Genomic DNA, 20,549 nt, shown 5'->3' on the forward strand with positions numbered 1-20,549 from the left:
GATAAAGATTTTATCTGAAAAATTAACTTTCTTTGATTTTTTAACCTTTTGATTAGTTAATTTTTCTTTCTTTATCCTCTCTTTTATCCCCAGATTTGTATCTGATAAATTCGTTTTGCTTGACTGACCATCTTTTGTTTAGCAAATCGATTCATCAGAACTTTTATCTGAATCACCAGTTGTACCCGAGGACAAAATTTTTTCCAGATATTCTCTCGCTTTCTTTCTTTTCTTTCTCAATCTATCTTTCTGCCCTTGTGAAAGTTTCACTATCTGTTCTTTCACTTTCTGTTCTTTGGGCTTTTCTTCAATTTTGACTGATTTCTTCATCTTTCCATGAGATTCAGCCCTCAATCTTCCCTTTGATCTCATTGGGCAATCTCTGGCAATATGACCTCTGATTTGACATTCATAGCATATTCTTGTCTCAAATCTCTGACTCTGGCAGTTAACAGCAATGTGTCCTTGAAAACCACATTTGTAACACACTCTGTTATCGTACCATTCACCACTTTCAAACCACACACTTAGATCATAACATTGATTTGCTTTGTGGTAATCATGACTTCTCCTTTTTCCATCATCATAATGATTTGTCTTTGAAGCACTGTGGTCAGACCTGCACCACTTATTACCAACTTTTTGTGAATTTTGATTTTCAGATTTTTGTGGTTTTTTATCATGATTGGATGATTGAACTGATGATCTTTTATTGTTGTTTTGACAATTTTTTGAATTTTAATTTTGTTTTTGTTCTACATTCTTCTTAAAAGGTTTTTGTGTTGAACATTCACCTTTTTCAGTAGACTGTAAAATAGTTTCTTGAAACTTTTCTTTTAATTTCAAAAATATTTTCTTTTTATCATCTTCATCATCAGATTTATCATCGCAGTCCTCAATTATGACTTTGTCATAATTTGTGACATTGTCACTTATTGGAATTTCATTTTTTTCGGTTTTGGACAAAAATGATCCAGAAATACTGACGAAGTCACAAAACCTTTCAATTTCTTTTCTAACACATCAATTTTATTTTTAGCACACTCAACTTCATTTTCAAGTTGAGTGATTTTCTCAAGATGAGAATTTATTGCCTTTTCATTTTCAATTTTATTTTTATCTAAAACAGATTTTTCATTTTCTAAAACTTTTATTTGACTTTGAAATTCTGTTTCTTTTTCTTTTAAAACTTTGTTTTCTAATTTTATCCAAAAAACATCTTCTTTTTCTAAAATTTTTATTTTATTATGAAGTTCTTTTTCATTTTCTTTTAAATTTTTGTTTTCTAATGTCAAACTCTCCACATCTTTCAAGAGTTTGACATTGTCTGATTCAGATTTATCACATTTAGAGCATTTCTCAAACGTCTTTTCAACATCAGCTTCCTTCTCAATCTTGAAAGCTGGAATTTCTTTAACCTGTTTCTTTACCACTTGAACTTTTTCCTCAAGTTTGACTTTTGAGTACACTGGTTCAGAACTTGAAGTTTCATTTGTTGATGCACTTGATTCTTTGACTTCATCGTCCTGATACAATTCAATTGACTCATCTTGTTTGGATTTTTCTTGGTGAGCACTGTCAACATGTTTCTTCTCGGATTTAACATTTTCTTTAACCGTTGCTGCCTTATGATTCTTCTTTTTCGCACCTTGTTTATTTTTGAGCACTTCCAATATATCTACAAAAAACATATTATACAAATCAGGTGGAAATTCTCTTTTATAATATTCAAGTTTTTCAATTTCTTCACTGTCATTGTCACTCTCTTCATCTGATGAGTGATCAAACACTGGTGCTCTTTCTGAAACCTTTTCTGAAGCTTTTTCTTTTGAAACTGGTTTTTCATCTTGACTTTTCTCATTATCAGCATTGTTATCAATTTGCTCTTCAAGTTTTTTAATGAATTGAGAAATTGCCAATCTATAGTACTCTCCGGTATTCTTCAAACTCATAAGATATGTACCCCATTCTTTTTGAGGTAAAGCATCGGCTAATTTCTCAACCCATTCTCCTGGATATTAAGTAATATCCAATTTAGACATTGAACGAACAAGATGACAATATCTCTCGATAAGCGACTTTGTAGTTTCACCCCGCAGACTTGAAAACAATTCAAATTCTTACTTTAATAATGATTTTTTACTATCAATGTTATAGAATTCGTTTTCCATGTTTTCGGTAAACAATTTCACAAACTCAGCTTTCAAACGAACTGGAGTCAAGTTTCAAACGAATTGTCAAACTTTCAAACGAACTGGAGATTTTTTACCCACTTCGTGCGGACTGGGCCTACTTTCACGCGACCTGGTGGCCTTTCAAACGAACCGGTAGTTCACTTCGTATGAACTGAGTGTTTGCCACTTGACATGAACTGGAGCATTTGCCACTTCACATGAACTGGATGTCAATTTCATGCGAACTGAGCCACTTCATGCGAACTCGGGCCACTTCATGCGAAGTGGGGCCACTTCATGCGAACTGGGGGTATGTTTCATACGAACTGGACCCAAACCATGCGAACTGGAGATGATCTCACATGATCGGACATGTTTTTGCCAAAATTGATCAAGTTTAAGTTCGATTTTGGATCTGATTCTTTCAAGGATTGTTTAAAACAGTATTTTGCGTGTTATATGAAGAAATCAGTTCATTTTATCCGTAAAATCTTGGTTAATTTGATGAAAAAGTGTAAAAGAATGAGTAGAAGTGAGATTTTCGGATGAAATCAAGCTGAAATGGTAAGAACTCTTCCTCCTGAGCTCTGATACCACTTGTAGGATCGATTGCACGACCAATACGAGTCGATCAGAAGAGTTCTCGATCTAATCAAGGGCGGAATTCAGAGATTAGATCTTCGTTCAGCTTGATATTCACTATTAATTGTCCCTTGTATTGATTTGACACTGTTACAGACCTGGAGACACTTCAGTAGAGCTTCGCTACCGGAATCCAAAAGTTACAAATGAAAGACTCAAGACCACTATATATAGGCCAGTCACTCCACATGAAGTGGACATGTTCCAGTCCACATGAAGTGACCTTGTCCAGTTCATGTGAACTGGCCAGCCACTTCACATGAAGTGGACATGTTCCAGTCCACATGAAGTGACCTTGTCCAGTTCATGTGACCTGGCCACTTCGTGTGAACTGACTTGTTTTGGCCAATTTCCAGTTTTTCTCGTTCTACGTGTCTTGATCTAACAAATCTATTACAAGACTCGATACAAGACGAAGTCGACAGACATATGCACCAACAGTACGCGGGAGTTTCGTGATAAAGTCCATGGCTATGCTTTCCCATTTCCACATAGGGGTCGCGGGTTGCACAAGCAAGCCAGAGGGTCTTTGTTGTTCGGCCTTGACTTTCGAGCAAGTCAGGCACTTCGAAACATAGATAGCGATTTCCTTTTTCATTCTAGGCCACCAATACCGTTGACGAAGGTCATGGTACATTTTGTCGGCGCCAGGATGGATAGAATATCAAGAATTGTGGGCTTCATCCAACATGATTTGTGGCAACTTAGTGCGTTTGGGAATCCAAATTCGGTCCAAATAATGGAATATCCCATTCGATTTATCCACTAACTGCTCGGCATTATGGTGAATCCTTTCCTTCTTCAGGGTGCGTCCGGTAAAACAAGCATGCTGAGCGTCACGGATGAGAGTTTGGAGATGGTGCTGGGCGTGAACATTTTGAACGCTATGCAAATGGCTTCGTCTGCTGAGGGCGTCGGCAACGACATTTGCTTTGCCAGGATGATAATGGATTTCACAGTCGTAATCGTTGAGAAGTTCTACCCATCGGCGTTGACGCATATTCAGTTCTTTTTGGCTGAGGATGTGTTGTAGGCTCTTATGGTCGGTGAAGACCGTACACTTGGTACCATAAATGTCACACCCCGACCACGTAGGACAACAAACCGTGGCAGAAACGTCAGGGAGTGTTGTAACAGAAGCTATTGTTTCATAACCATGGATACAAAAAGTGTTTCGTTTTATTGATAAAATTAAACATTACATTGTCTTAACATAGAATAAACAAATTTTATATCGTCTATCATAGTTTTTATGTCACTAAGGCCTTGTCCAGATCCTATGTGACACATGCATCCTAGAAATCAATCAAGCATCAACACCTGAAACATATGTAAAAACTTAGTCAGCAAAGAAATGCTGGCGAGTAGATAGGTTTTATAAGAGTATCGGAATCATGGCTTCGATTACATGTTGCAGTACTTTATTAGACTTCAAGAGTCAAAATACAAACCTCGTTTTGAAAAGCGTATTGCAACATAATTAACCAACTCAAATCAAGATCGTTATAATTTAGAAAACCTCGTAGCCATGATTCTTAACCCAAAAACATTTTGTTTTAGAAAATCATCTTGTAAAACATCTCGTAAAAACTAGTTAATAAAACTCGTATCTTTTAGAAAAACATCGTTGTGTGACATCGTTTCAAAATCGTTTACCTAAGTGAACTAAATAACGCCACGATATGTAATATGATGAAAACACTTATATATAGGAAGTACCAGCGGCGTATCCACCATGCTTTCATCACATTACACCCGTCCCGTTATCTAAACACTAACCAAAAACCAATCGTTTACCCAAATCGTTTAACTCGTTTAAATCGTTTAAATCATCCTCGTTTTAATTTGTGAAAAACAATTTATGGTCGTCTCGCTAACAACATTCAAACCTTCGTGACTCGATCACCTCGCTTCTCGCTTCTCGAATTAACAAACCACCAAAGGGTAAGTTAACAAACATCAGATTCAGTCGTTACCCACAACCCCCACACATAACCATGGGTGCAGTAAGATAACGGGATTTGTCAGATCCTATGGTACCATAACCTAATACTGGTCGGTTGGGCCAAAATTAATGAATGTCATTCGTTATGTAACTACAACCATCAAGTTTGTTCACATTATTTAAATCGTTATTAGTTTAGTAAAAATCGTTTTAATCATTTTTGAAATCATCGTTTAAACCTTGAAAACATTTCGTACATATGAATCACCCCAAAACATTTAAAAACAGTAAAATAGGGGAACTATGTACTCACATGAAGTGCAAAGTATCTTCAATCAATAGAACTCAAGCAAACTCAAGCAAACCAGAGAAATCAAGTAGCACCTAGTAATCGAACCACTAGTCAAACAATAGACGCCTAAATCTGAAGATCGGATAGAATGAAGTCTTGTAAACCAAATGAGTGTTGGAACTCATGTGATATGGTTTAACAAAGGCTACATCCTAAATTGAAACCTATCCTAAGTGCTTTCAACCCATCGCGACCCATTAAGGTAGCTTACGCTACTTTAACGCGTCGTGCGCGCTAAGCGCGTTTGAGACGTCTAACTAGTCCTATGACAAGTATTATATGCCCATACATGTTTAATTATCTTACATAATCAGTTACGTGACAAAAGTTTAGGTTACATATGCTTAATTACCAATTATGTATGAAAAGGGTATTTTGGTAATTTACCAAAGGCATATAAACTACCTATCATGCGACTAATCAAACCTAAGTAACCATAAGGTATAACCTCGAAAGGTTATACCCTACGCTACTATGGTCACTAAACATGTTTGGTCGGATCCTAATGATCGACCAAACGGGTCGTGTTCGAAAGTCTAAGCGGGTGTTTAGTCCGCTAGACTTACGACTCTACACAAGCACTAATCTAAAAAGTGACGAGCTAAACATGCTAAAACATGTTAGTTAAGTTAGAAAACAGGTTTGGTATCAAAACACACGGTTTTGATACCTAAAAGTAGCTAGGTTACAAAATACGCGAGAATACGCATTTTGGCCGAAGCTACGACTCGTCACTAAGCCTAGATAACGTGGTAATCAGTAGGTATAGTCACTAGGGACTATGACCATCGTGATTAAGCTCACGTTATGAAGTTCAAACAAACTTCGCGTTGACCATAAACTGGTCAATGCAGAAAGTCAAATGCAGTTTGACTTTTATGATAAAAACGAATGAAAAGAACGAAAGAATACTTACAGAAGGTCCCCGCAAGCTATGATCCGATTTACCTTCAGGTATGAAGTATAAACTTCAACTTAGAAGGCCAAAATCAGATCAAGTGTGAGTTGGGGGAATGAATGGGGTGGGCTATTTATAGATTTCCTTGAACTGTTAAGATCGTTTCTCGAAGAATGAGCTTTGATCTGGACCTTACTTGTGTGCCCATGGTTTTATAAAACCATGGGAGCCCCTAATATGAGTCATAATGGACTAGGTTCATTGAATACCAGCCCATGGTTTTGCAAAATCATGGGTTAAAACCATCAACACTTCAAAATGGACTAGGTTCATTGAATCTGGTCAGAAATTTCAAAAATGGTCCATGCACTTTTAAAACTTGATTTTTTTTTGCACTTTTAAGTGCCGTTAACCCCATTTCAAGGCTCTAAAATAAAGTTAAAGTATAGGGAACTTAAAATATGCTCAAAAACATCTCGGATGTCGGTTCGTTTGGTCGTACGGTTGCGTCGTTCGGTTAATTACGACGGAAATCGTAATGAACGCAAAAACGATCCAAATTACGCGACGAATGGAATTTTATCATGCCAATCACTAAAATAAAATATTTTAATGATTACATAAATTTTTGGATGTCCGGATATATTCAGGACGTAAGATATGCGCGAAAATGCAAACTTATGCACCTTTTGACGCTTTTAGTCCCTATTGATCAATAAAGTTTATTTTAGCATACCGAACCACTCAAAGCCTATTTCTAAGCTATGTAAAGGTTATTTAGGGCATGTTTAACTTATGATCAAGTTCTCCTATGTTCGTTACTATACAAATCGGTATAGTTTCGCAGTTTGACACAAATAGTCCCTGCGATCGAACAAACTTGATTTCAACACACCAAGCCATCCAAAACTTATTTCTAAGTTATGTGGAGGTTATTTAAGGTATGTTAAGCCTATTTCACTATTCCAGAGTGTTCGTTGCATTAAACTGGTTATATTTACGCATCAGTGCGCGTATAACCTTCCAGAAAGCGATTTAAAGCTTGAAATCGGAATTGAATCAAATTGAAAAATCACCAAACACAAATACACACATAATAACATCAAAACACATATAATAACACCAAAGCACATTATTTTATTAATAATCAACATTGTTTTACATTAAACCACGACTATAGAACACAGTTGTCACAGTCTCCTCTACTTCAGGAAATTTCGTCCCGAAATTTTAACTAGAGGAAGCTTGCGAAAACAAATGCGGATATTTCGCCTTCATCTGGTCCTCACGTTCCCAAGTAAACTTTGGGCCACGTTTGGATTCCCAGCGAACTTTGACCAATTTAATCCGTTTGTTCTTCAGCTGTTTGAAAGTACGGTTCATGATCTCCACGGGTTTCTCGACAAAGTGCATCGTTTCGTCGATTCGGATCTCGTCGAGAGGAATGTGAAGATCAGCGTTAGCTAAACACTTTCGCAAATTGGACACGTGAAAAGTTGGGTGAATATTCCCAAGCTCTGGAGGTAGCTCTAATCGATAGGCAACCTTCCCAATTCTTTCCACAATCTTAAATGGTCCCACATATCGAGGTGCAAGTTTTCCTTTCTTTCCAAATCTCACGACTCCTTTCCAATGCGAAAACTTGAGTAGGACACGGTCTCCGACTTGAAACTTTAAGGGCTTGCGTCGCATATCCGCATAACTCTTTTGACGGCTTCGAGCTGTCACAAGATTATCGCGGATTTTCTTGATTTTGTCTGTTGTTTCCAGAATGAGCTCAGGTCCAGTGAGCGAAGCTTCACCGCTCTCATTCCAACAGACAGGTGAACGACATTTTCGACCGTAGAGAGTTCGAATGACGCCATATTACTAGCATGATGACTATTGTTGTAAGAGAACTCGATCAATGGCAGATGAGAATCCCAATTACCACCAAAGTCTATCACGCATATCCTCCAAAGTTTGAATCGTTCGCTCAGATTGACCATCTGTTTGGGGATGATAAGCAGTGCTTAGATTCAGTTGGGTTCCCATAGCAGATTGCATGGTCTTCCAGAAATGAGATGAAAACCGAGCATCACGATCAGAGATGATATCCAAAGGAACACCATGTCGTGACACTATCTCATCAACATAAATCTTTGCAAGTTTATCAGCAGATAGGTCCTCGCGAATCGGAATAAAATGAGCTGATTTCGTTAATCGATCGATAACAACCCAAATAGCATCATGACCTTTAGACGTACGCGGTAACTTAGTGATGAGATCCATCGTAATGTTCTCCCACTTCCAAACCGGTATCTCTGGTTGTACAAGCAAGCCAGAAGGTCGTTGATATTCAGCCTTGACTTTGAGACAAGTTAGGCATTTTGATACATACAAGGCAACATCCTTTTTCATACCAGGCCACCAGAACTTAGTACGAAGATCCTTGTACATTTTATCAGCACCAGGATGGATAGAATATCGAGACTTATGAGATTCTTCCATTACCAAGGTGCGAAGATCGTCTTGTTTCGGAATCCACAAAAGGTCCTTGAAGTAGAGCAAACCATCGTCCTTCGCTTTGAGTTTAAGCTCAAGCTGACGTGGCAATTCCTTACCTATCAAATTTTGTGAAACACAAAATTGTTGAGCTTGAAGAACACGAGTTTGAAGATCAGACAGAGTTTGAACAGAATGAAGCTTGACTCGCTCTTTTCGACTAAGCGCATCGGCTACGACATTCGCCTTACCAGGATGGTAGCGAATCTCGCAATAGTAATCACTTAAGAGTTCAACCCAACGTCGTTGCCTCATGTTCAGCTCTTTCTGATTGAGAATATGCTGGAGACTCTTGTGTTCTGTGAAAACCACACACTTCGTTCTATAGAGGTAGTGTCTCCAGATTTTAAGCGCGAAAACTACAGCTCCTAACTCAAGATCATGAGTTGTGTAGTTCTTCTCATGAATTTTCAGCTGTCTAGATGCATAAGCTATGACTTTACCTCATTGCATAAGGACACAACCAAGTCCTAGATTCGACGCATCACAATAGACAACAAAATCATCAACTCCTTCGGGCAGAGATAGAATAGGAGCATCACACAGCTTCTGTTTCATCGTTTGAAATGCTTCTTCTTGCTTGGGTCCCCACTCAAAAGGCTTATTCTTCTGAGTCAAAGCAGTGAGTGGAACCGCGATATTCGAGAAGTTTGAAATGAATCGACAATTATATCCAGCAAGACCAAGAAAAGATCGAATCTCTGTAGGTGTTGTTGGTGTATTCCAGTCTTTAATAGCAACAATCTTGGATGGATCCACATGAATACCCTGCTCGTTGACTATATGACCCAAGAATTGAACTTCTTTAAGCCAGAATTCACACTTGGAGAATTTAGCAAAAAGTTGTTCCTTCTTCAGGAGTTCCAATGTTAAGCGAAGGTGTTGCTCGTGCTCGGCTCGAGACTTCGAATAAACAAGAATATCGTCGATGAACACAATAATGAACTTGTCTAAATAAGGTTTACAGACCCTATTCATTAAGTCCATGAAGATAGCTGGAGCATTCGTCAAACCAAAAGGCATGACAGTGAACTCATAATGCCCATATCTAGTGCGGAAAGCGGTTTTGGGAATATCTTCTTCGAGAACACGAAGTTGATGATACCCAGAACGCAGATCGATCTTGGAAAAGCATGAAGCACCTTGCAGCTGGTCGAAGAGATCATCAATTCGAGGTAGGGGATATCGATTCTTGATGGTAAGCTTGTTAAGCTCACGATAATCGATACACATTCGAAAAGACCCATCTTTCTTTTTTCACGAAGAGGACAGGAGCTCCCTAAGGTGAAAAGCTCGGTCGGATGAATCCTTTATCAGATAACTCTTGAAGCTGCTTCGATAATTCTTGCATCTCCGACGGTGCAAGTCGATAAGGCGCTTTTGAAATAGGGTTGGCATTGGGTACAAGGTCAATATGAAACTCGACTTGAGGAACTGGAGGCAAACCAAGCAGTTCATCAGGAAACACCTTTGGATAATCCCGAACAATCGGAATATCCTGAATACTCTTACTCTTGCTCTTCTCCTCGGTGACATGTGCCAGAAAAGCAACATATCCTTTTCTCAAATACCTCTGAGCTTCCATACATGACATAAGCTTCAATCCACCTAAAGGTTTCTGGCCCGAACTTCCAGAATTTCGCCAGAAGACAAAGGAATACGAACAATCTTATCGAAACAAACCACCTCAGCGTGGTGTTTGGTCAACCAATCCATCCCTACGATAATGTCGAAGCTCCCAAGTTGCATCGGTGTGAGGTCAATAGGAAAAAGATGGTTATCAAGGTTCAACTGACAACCACGAATAACAGAATCGAGAACAAGAGGTTTACCAGTAGCAACTTCGACAGATAAGGGTTTCCTCAGTTTAGTTCTAGGTATCGCAAGCAAAGGTTCAAAAGACAATGAAACAAAACTTCTATGGGCTCCAGAATCAAAAAGAATAGATGCAGGACGGTTGTTAACAAGAAACGTACCGTTAACCAGAAAGGTACCATTGACAACGAGGTGGTCAACTCGAACCTCGTTTGCATTCAGATTGAATGCTCCTCCATGAGCGGGATCGACCATTGGAAAAAACACAAGAGGTAACGACAAAACATAAGGGAGGCGATCATTCGTTTGTTACCTCGAACAAACAAACGACACGCAGAGACTAATCAAAGTAAATGGATCAAAAATAATGTATCGCCGAAGACATGCTCGCCTATTAGTGGACACTCACCCCAAGAGTTCCCAGGTAAGAGTGACTGGTCCGATACTGCGGATATGTACGAACACTCTAGCCTTATACAGAAGACCCAGGGTACAGGCACCCACTCTTCCAGTTTGCACGTGTTCAAACTATTTAGACCCAAACTTTGATGAGATTTTTGAAAACCTAAAGGGTTCAAAACCTTATAACAAAGGGTTCAAAACCTAGTAATCAATCATCCTAGAACAGATGATTAGTTTTCAAAGCGGATTTGAACTTATTGTGGTTATCACCTAAGGGTAGGTGACGGTTTTGTTTTAAAATCTAAACACAAGTAAACTTGCGTTAAGGTCCTAAAGTTATAGTATAGGTCAAAGCATTACTAATAACCTAATTCCCTATAACCATTGGCTCTGATACCAACTTCTTCTGTCACACCCCGACCACGTAGGACAACAAACCGTGGCGGAAACGTCGGGGAGTGTTGTAACAGAAGCTATTGTTTCATAACCATGGATACAAAAAGTGTTTCGTTTTATTGATAAAATTAAACATTACATTGTCTTAACATAGAATAAACAAGTTTTATATCGTCTATCATAGTTATTATGTCACTAAGGCCTTGTCCAGATCCTGTGTGACGCATGCATCCTAGAAATCAATCAAGCATCAACACCTGAAACATATGTAAAAACTTAGTCAGCAAAGAAATGCTGGCGAGTACATAGGTTTTATAAGAGCATCAGAATCATGGCTTCGTTTACATGTTGCAGTACTTTATTAGACTTCAAGAGTCAAAATACAAACCTCGTTTTGAAAAGCGTATTGCAACATAATTAACCAACTCAAATCAAGATGGTTATAATTTAGAAAACCTCGTAGCCATGATTCTTAACCCAAAAACATTTTGTTTTAGAAAATCATCTTGTAAAACATCTCGTAAAAACTCGTTAATAAAACTCGTATCTTTTAGAAAAACATCGTTGTGTGACATCGTTTCAAAATCGTTTACCCAAGTGAACTAAATAACGCCACGATATGTAATATGATGAAAACACTTATATATAGGAAGTACCAGCGGCGTATCCACCATGCTTTCATCACATTACACCCGTCCCGTTATCTAAACACTAACCAAAAACCAATCGTTTACCCAAATCGTTTAACTCGTTTAAATCGTTTAAATCATCCTCGTTTTAATTTGTGAAAAACTATTTATGGTCGTCTTGCTAACAACATTCAAACCTTCGTGACTCGATCACCTCGCTTCTCGCTTCTCGAATTAACAAACCACCAAAGGGTAAGTTAACAAACATCAGATTCAGTCGTTACCCACAACCCCCACACATAACCATGGGTGCAGTAAGATAACGGGATTTGTCAGATCATATGGTACCATAACCGAATACTGGTCGGTTGTGACAAAATTAATGAATGTCATTCGTTATGTAACTACAACCATCAAGTTTGTTCACACTATTGAAATCGTTATTAGTTTAGTAAAAATCGTTTTAATCGTTTTTGAAATCATCGTTTAAACCTTGAAAACATTTCGTACATATGAATCACCCCAAAACATTTAAAAACAGTAAAATAGGGGAACTATGTACTCACATGAAGTGCAAAGTATCTTCAATCAATAGAACTCAAGCAAACCAGAGAAATCAAGTAGCACCTAGTAATCGAACCACTAGTCAAACAATAGCCGCCTAAATCGGAAGATCGGATAGAATGAAGTCTTGTAAACCAAATGAGTGTTGGAACTCATGTGATATGGTTTAACAAAGGCTACATCCTAAATTGAAACCTATCCTAAGTGCTTTCGACCCATCGCGGCCCATTAAGGTAGCTTACGCTACTTTAACGCGTCGTGCGTGCGAAGCGCGTTCGAGACGTCTAACTAGTCCTATGACAAGTATTATATGCCCATGCCTGTTTAATTATGTTACATAATCAGTTACGTGACAAAAGTTTAGGTTACATATGCTTAATTACCAATTATGTATGAAAAGGGTATTTTGGTAATTTACCAAAGGCATATAAACTACCTATCATGCGACTAATCAAACCTAAGTGACCATAAGGTATAACCTCGGAAGGTTATACCCTACGCTGCTATGGTCACTAAACATGTTTGGTCGGATCCTAATGATCGACCAAACGGGTCGTGTTCGAAAGTATAACCGGGTGTTTAGTCAGCTTGACTTACGACTCTACACAAGAACTAATCTAAAAAGTGACGAGCTAAACATGCTAAAACATGTTTAGTTAAGTTAGAAAACAGGTTTGGTATCAAAACAAACGGTTTTGATACCTAAAAGTAGCTTGGTTACAAAATACGCGAGAATACGTATTTTGGCCGAAGCTACGACTCGTCACTAAGCCTAGATAACGTGGTAATCAGTAGGTATAGTCACTAGGGACTATGACCATCGTGATTAAGCTCACGTTATGAAGTTCAAACAAACTTCGCGTTGACCATAAACTGGTCAATGCAGAAAGTCAAACGCAGTTTGACTTTTATGATAAAAACGAATGAAAAGAACGAAAGAATACTTACAGAAGGTCCCTGCAAGCTATGATCCGATTTACCTTCAGGTATGAAGTATAAACTTCAACTTAGAAGGCCAAAATCAGATCAAGTGTGAGTTGGGGGAATGAATGGGGTGGGCTATTTATAGATTTCCTTGAACGGTGAAGATCGTTTCTCGAAGAATGAGCTTTGATCTGGACCTTACATGTGTGCCCATGGTTTTCTAAAACCATGGGAGCCCCTAATATGAGTCATAATGGACTAGGTTCATTGAATACTAGCCCATGGTTTTGCAAAACCATGGGTTAAAACCATCAACACTTCAAAATGGACTAGGTTCATTGAATCTGGTCAGAAATTTCAAAAATGGTCCCTGCACTTGTAAAACTTGATTTTTTGCACTTTTAAGTCCCGTTAACCCCATTTAAAGGCTCTAAAATAAAGTTAAAGTATAGGGAACTTAAAATATGCTCACAAACATCTCGGATGTCGGTTCGTCTGGTCGTACGGTTGCGTCGTTCGGTTAATTACGACGGAAATCGTAATGAACGCAAAAACGATCCAAATTACGCGACGAATGGAATTTTATCATGACAATCACTAAAATAAAATATTTTAGTGATTACATAAATTTTTGGATGTCCGGATATATTCAGGACGTAAGATATGCGCGAAAATGCAAACTTATGCACCTTTTGACGATTTTAGTCCCTATTGATCAATAAAGTTTATTTTAGCATACCGAACCCCTCAAAGCCTATTTCTAAGCTATGTAAAGGTTATTTAGGGTATGTTTAACTTATGATCAAGTTGTCGAATGTTCGTTACTATACAAATCGGTATAGTTTCGCAGTTTGACACAAATAGTCCCTGCGATCGAACAAACTTGATTTCAACACACCAAACCATCCAAAACTTATTTCTAAGTTATGTGGAGGTTATTTAAGGTATGTTAAGCCTATTTCACTATTCCAGAGTGTTCGTGGCATTAAACTGGTTATATTTACGCATCAGTGCGCGTATAACCTTCCAGAAAGCGATTTAAAGCTTGAAATCGGAATTGAATCAAATTGAAAAATCACCAAACACCAATACACACATAATAACATCAAAACACATATAATAACACCAAATCACATTATTTTATTAATAATCAACATTGTTTTACATTGAACCACGAATATAGAACACAGTTGTCACAATAAAGGTAGTGTCACCAAATCTTCAACGCAGAAACAACCGCGCCAAGCTCGAGGTCGTGGGTTGTATTGTTCTCGTGGATCTTGAGCTGACGAGAGGCATAAGCGATAACCTTGTCCCATTTCATGAGAACACAACCAAGACCAAGGTTTGAGGCATCACAATAGACAACGAAGTCATCGTTCCCATCGGGCAAAGCGAGGACGGGAGCCTTGCAGAGCATGTGCTTGAGAGTTTGAAAGGCAGTCCCTTGTTTGGTTCCCCAAACAAAAGGCTTGCCTTTATGCGTCAAAGAAGTAAGCGGGACAATGATTTTCGAGAATTCAGCAATGAATCGACGGTAATAGCCCGCCAATCCGAGGAACGAACGCACATTGGACGGTGATTTTGGAGTAACCCAACTCTTAACAGCTTCGATCTTCGCGGGGTCGACGTGAATACCTTGACTATTTACGATGTGACCGAGGAATTGAACCTCCTCTAGCCAGAATTCACACTTGGAGAACTTGGCATAGAGTCGATTCCCCTTGAGTAGCTCGAGAATCAAACGTAGATGTTGCGCGTGTTCGGTTTTCGACTTCGAATAGATAAGGATATCATCGATGAACACGATGAGGAAGCGGTCAAGAAATGTTTTACACACGCGATTCATCAAATCCATGAAAACCGCGGGTGCGTTGTGTTACACCCCGACCACGTAAAATAACAAAACGTGGCGGAAATCAAACGACACCTAATATAGGTAACTAAGTAAATAAACCGGACCTAAATCGGAAGATCAGATAGGATGAGGTTTCGTAAACCAAATGAGTATAGAGACTCATGTAATATGGTCTAACAAAGCTTACATCCTAAAACGAAACCTAACCTAGTGCTTACGACCTATTACGACCCGTTTAGGTAGCTTATGTGTGACAATTGGTACAAAACCGGTAATTTCCGTACACTTTAATTATTATTTAAGGACTGCAATTATGTGCCTAAATGTCAACAATGTCTGATTACATACTATACAAGTGAATTCATGCACGTTTTATACTACGAGAATTACTTTATGATTGCGTTGCGTCAGAAATACTAGTAAACTCACCGGTAAGACACATTGTGTTAACAATTCTGCAGAAAGCAGTTAGACAATAGAATTGGAGCTTAGGTGTAGGTCCAACGACAAGAATACATTAAAACCCAAGAGTACATACAAGGGTTTATACATAGACTTTCCGGAAGCTAAAATACGCACTAAAAAGCACCCGAAATACACTTTAAAAGCTGAATTTTATATAATTCAGCAAAATTCAGCAATATAACAAGATATTACCATGCAAAAACATGACTAAATGGTCCAGAATACTTCCCTAAGTGTTGGGAATTGAAAGTGTCACAAAAGGATACTTAAAGGACACTAAACGGTGCAATTTAGCACTTTAACGAATCGGTATTTAACCGAACAACCGGACATTACCCGGATGATCAAAATATTATTAGAAGCATTGTTTTAATGTTTCTGAGCTAGTTATGGTCCCCAAACACCATAACACCCCTTATAATATAATAACACATCAAGTCCCTAAAAATTACACATGAAAGCTAACTTGTTTATAAATTAGAGTTTGGAATTTACACTTCCCCCCCCCCATTCTTGTCTACGGTTACAAGGGGTAGCCCCCACCAAATATTTGCCAAATCCTACAAAATCCCATTTGATACTATTTTGATATTACTTGGATTTGTTTTGATTTTATATGATCTTGTAAGATATTTCTTGGATTCTTTGAGATCTTGCAAACATGATAAAAGGATATCATCCTCACTTCATCACTTCACACCAACACAACCTCCTCCTATCTCCTCTCCCTACGGCCGTGAGCCACCACCCCCATCACCCCCATCTTCAAACTTAATTCATCCATTCCAAGCTTAACATAAGGTGCTAGAAGGTGATTAACGAAGTGTGGAGCTTGTAGATCTTGAAGAACCTTCTTCATTTGCTTTTACCCACCATCCATATCATCTTCATCTTCAAGTGTTCTTCCCTAGCCCTTGTGCTAGTAGTAAGCTCCTTGTAACTTGTTATTTCGTATTTTGATAGTTAAAAGATGATGAACAATGATAAACTTGAAGAACACAAAAGAACATGATCATGTTACTTTAACATAAGCTTAAAAATATAAGAATACATGTTGAATATGTTGATTTGCTTTTGTTGATTGATTATTAGTGTTAGTGATGTTAGACATCATATGGAAACTACTAGATTGTGATTAAACACATGATCTAGTAAGTTAAAGTGGTGATCTTGTGAAAGACCAAGATCTTCATACTTTATGTCTCCATGAACTTGAATAATGAAATTGATTTTCATATGTAAAAATGATTTAAACGAAATACAAATCTTGTAAATAGATGATTTCCAAATGATTTTCTCAAGAAACCAAGTTTACTTATGAGGATTACAAAGTCATGGTTCCTAAATAAACTAACCATATTTTTAGTGTTGAGACAAGACTAGAAACATATTTTATCAAGAAAAATACAAGAGAAATATTTTTAGAAAAATCATCTTACAAGTTGTAAATGACTAAATCTTTTAGTAAAGTGATTTACAAACAAATAACCATGTTTTTAAGAGTAACTAAACCTACTAAATAACATGGTAAATTACTACAAATTTTTACAAAAACTTCAAGTTCATGATATAGTGTAATATACTTGATTTTGACACTCGGTAAGTGTTAAAAGTGTTGATGATTGTTGTGATGATTTAAAAGAAAATAAACACATGTTTTGAAAACATGGGAAACCTCCATTTTTAGGGGAAACTCTGTCAAAATTTCTATAAATTTTGACACTTAGAAAAATGTAAGTTTTTGAGAAACTTATTCCCTAAAAATGTATCTAAAAATATTTACCAAGGTTTCCCTAATTTTTGTGTTAAGAAGTGATGATTTCTTCAAGACTAAAATTGATATTAAGTATGTATATTTTTGAGAAAAATATATATATTTATTGATCACCAAATTTTGTGCTAAGTGTATGTAGTATGTATTACATGTAATAGTGTATTAGGACTTGAAAATACGCTAAATACTCATAAGAAGTAAAAGCACAAAAATACACATACAACATGCTTAGACACATACAAGAAAATATATTTATGAAAATATATTTCTTCATAGAATAAATAACTTGGACAAGTTATAAACATGAAATGAAGCTTTGGACAAAATACATAATTCGGGTTAAAAATACAAGATACTTATATTTATTTTTGAGAAAATAATATAAGTAAGATACATAGTTAAAAATATAAATTATTTTTAACACAAGAATACATACACAAAAGATAGTGACTTGTACTTGTGCGATACAAGTCTAGTGACTAACGTTAATAAAACACGTTTAAGTCACGATGCTAGATAAGCAAATCCGGTGAAGTTTACGACGCAGGAACGCAAAGTTGTGAGTTCATGCTCCCCCTTTTGTTTTAACTGTTTTCAGTTTTATAACTTCGGGGGTGAAATACATGTTACAATGTTTACAAATGATACGAGAAATGATACATGATACGAGAAATCGTGTCACGAATAGGGTACCATAAGCACCATTAATCAACAATATACCTAGACCGCAGAACAAAAGGTTACATCTAACGGGTTTTCAGGCAGCCACACTCTTGGTGAGAACGAGTACCGAGTAGTGCTTTTGTGTCTCAGTCGTGAATCGACAACTAGAAAATGCCTATGATTTGGATGCTTCCTATGTCGTGTCACATGTTAATGGCCTTGCAACCCATTAACAACCAAGATACATACAGAAATACTTGATTCATACAAGATACATACAGAAATACTTGATTTATACAATATACATACCGTGTTTTTCATACAAAGTATACAAACGTTCAATACAAGAACTGCATGAATTCACACCAACATTATGTTGACGTTTTTCCAAAAACTCACATGTATTTCGGGTAACTAAAGTGGATGTGCGCGCGGTCTTACTCATGCTCTTGGATGTCGTTTATGTTTATCACTGAATAAAGTTGTAAACTTTCAGACAATATGTTGTCTCGTGATGTAAACACTTAAACTATGTTTTCCGTTACGTAATGTTAATGGTGTTTGAAGTTATTTTTATGAGCATGTAGTATGTTTACCAATCGTATGCAATGAAAACCTTTCATGATCACACCTCGTGCTTCCGCCTTAGAAAGGGGTGTGACAGATTGGTATCAGAGCTGCGATTGTAGTGAACCAGGATTCCTTCTCGAGTATAGACTACAATCTCTAGGATCCTTTCACGAAAACAATTTTTCAAAAAGTTTTCATTGCATAAAACTTTCCGCGACATCCACTACCTGAAACTGTTTACAAGAGTCAAGAAAAGACACTACGAGACTTAGGGTGCACTGGAGTAGCACTTGTCTGTGACTAAGAATTACTTGCAATTATGTGTGATAATTGATATATACATATACTAGAAGTAGAATGTAACAGGTATACGTGACTTCATCTGAGAACAAAGGCCTATCTGAAGGAAGAGATACGTGGATGAAACGAACTGTGTGGACTGTGCAAGGAGTTACGTAATTATGGATGCATACATAATTATGGAATTCAGTGCACAGAAACCACAGCAAGTCTTGTCACGTATAGATTCCCTTAGTGTAAGAAAAGGTCAAACATGACCACCCTTTTCCCAAGCCTATTAAATACTCTTTGAAGTAATGACTTAGGGTATAAAGACAAGAACCACCAATGTGAAGTAAGGTGTTTACCTAATTATACATGCTTTTTGCTGTATGATTGATTTATACATTTGGCGGGTTATTTGATGTCACTTATGTGGTATATGCCTGTGTATATATATACTACTACTGTCTCGTATGACGATATCAAACAAATGTCTAACCCTATTGTGTTGTGTTCTGTCAGAACATGGCACCCAGAAGAGCTGTTAACGCTCGTGATCAACCTCCTCCTCCCCACTGCCAAAAACTGCTGAAGAGTTGAACGCCCTACTGGAAGAAAGGATCTCTGCAGCTATCGCCCAGTACGAGGCGAACCATACTGAACAAAGTGGAGGACCAAGCAATGCGAGACGCAATGGGAATGGAGATTCATTTGGAGGAAACGCAGCTCAGGGCTGCACTTTCAAGCAGTTTCTTGACTGCAAACCACTGAACTACGACGTCACTGGAGGTGCAGTGGCATTTGTACGTTGGACGGAGAAGACTAAAGCCACTATCCGTATGAGCAAGTGTACCGCGGATCAGCAGGTCACTTTCGCTACTGGGTTGTTTGTTGATGAAGCTCTGACTTGGTGGAATTTGCAAGTCCAAACTCTGGGTGATGATGCCGCATATGGCATGTCTTGGGATGAACTGAAAGAGAAAATGAGAGAAAAGTATTGCTCTCGTGCTGAACTCCAAAGGTTGGAGACTGAGTTTTGGCACTTGACCATGGGAGGTGCTGACATTATTGGTTATACTCGAAGGTTCCACGATCTGTCTAGAGTGCTTCCCTACATGGTGACTCCCGAATTTAAGCGCGTTGAACGCTACATCTGGGGATTGGCCTCAGAATTTCGCGGCATGGTAACTTCGGCCAAACCCGCAACAATCACCGAGGCTGTAACTCTGGCTGTCAGCCTTACTGAAGATGTTGTTCGAATGAAGAAGTTATCGTTGAACCCAACATAAAAGACCGAGACGCATGCTGAGTCGTCTGGTGACAAGAAGAGAAAGCATTCGAATCTGAATCAAGCAACCCGCAACAACAACAAAGGTTCAAACAACAAGAAACGTGACACTAACCCACCTAAGGAGGCGAGAACCTTTGCAGCGGCAAATGATACTGCAGCCAAAGGATACCAAGGCACCCTGCCTAAATGCCAAAAATGTAAGTATCATCATGAAGGAGCTTGTCGTATTCCAAGATGCGATAAATGTGGTAGATTGGGTCATCAAACAGAAGACTATTGGGGAAGAGGAAAGAACGGGAATGGAAATCGCAACGGTGCTGGTGATAGAAACAACGGTGGAAATGGCAATGGTGCTGGTAAC

At 38.0% G+C, this 20,549-nt stretch overlaps 1 protein-coding gene across 1 annotated transcript in view; it reads right to left on the reverse strand.

Annotated features, from left to right (window-relative positions):
* Nucleotides 1-1,204: 1,204 nt before the first annotated feature.
* The window catches only part of LOC110945097 (myb-like protein X), a 42,255-nt gene continuing 22,910 nt past the window's right edge, over nt 1,205-20,549 (reverse strand). Inside the window, exons 5-6 of the mRNA XM_022186734.1 lie at nt 1,323-2,011; nt 1,205-1,228 (exon numbers count right to left, since the gene is read on the reverse strand). Of these exons, the coding sequence (XP_022042426.1) occupies nt 1,205-1,228; nt 1,323-2,011 (713 nt within the window). The remainder of the gene's footprint in view (nt 1,229-1,322; nt 2,012-20,549) is intronic.

Source organism: Helianthus annuus, chromosome 9, assembly GCF_002127325.2.
Source record: "Helianthus annuus cultivar XRQ/B chromosome 9, HanXRQr2.0-SUNRISE, whole genome shotgun sequence".
Classification (NCBI taxonomy): Eukaryota; Viridiplantae; Streptophyta; class Magnoliopsida; order Asterales; family Asteraceae; genus Helianthus; species Helianthus annuus.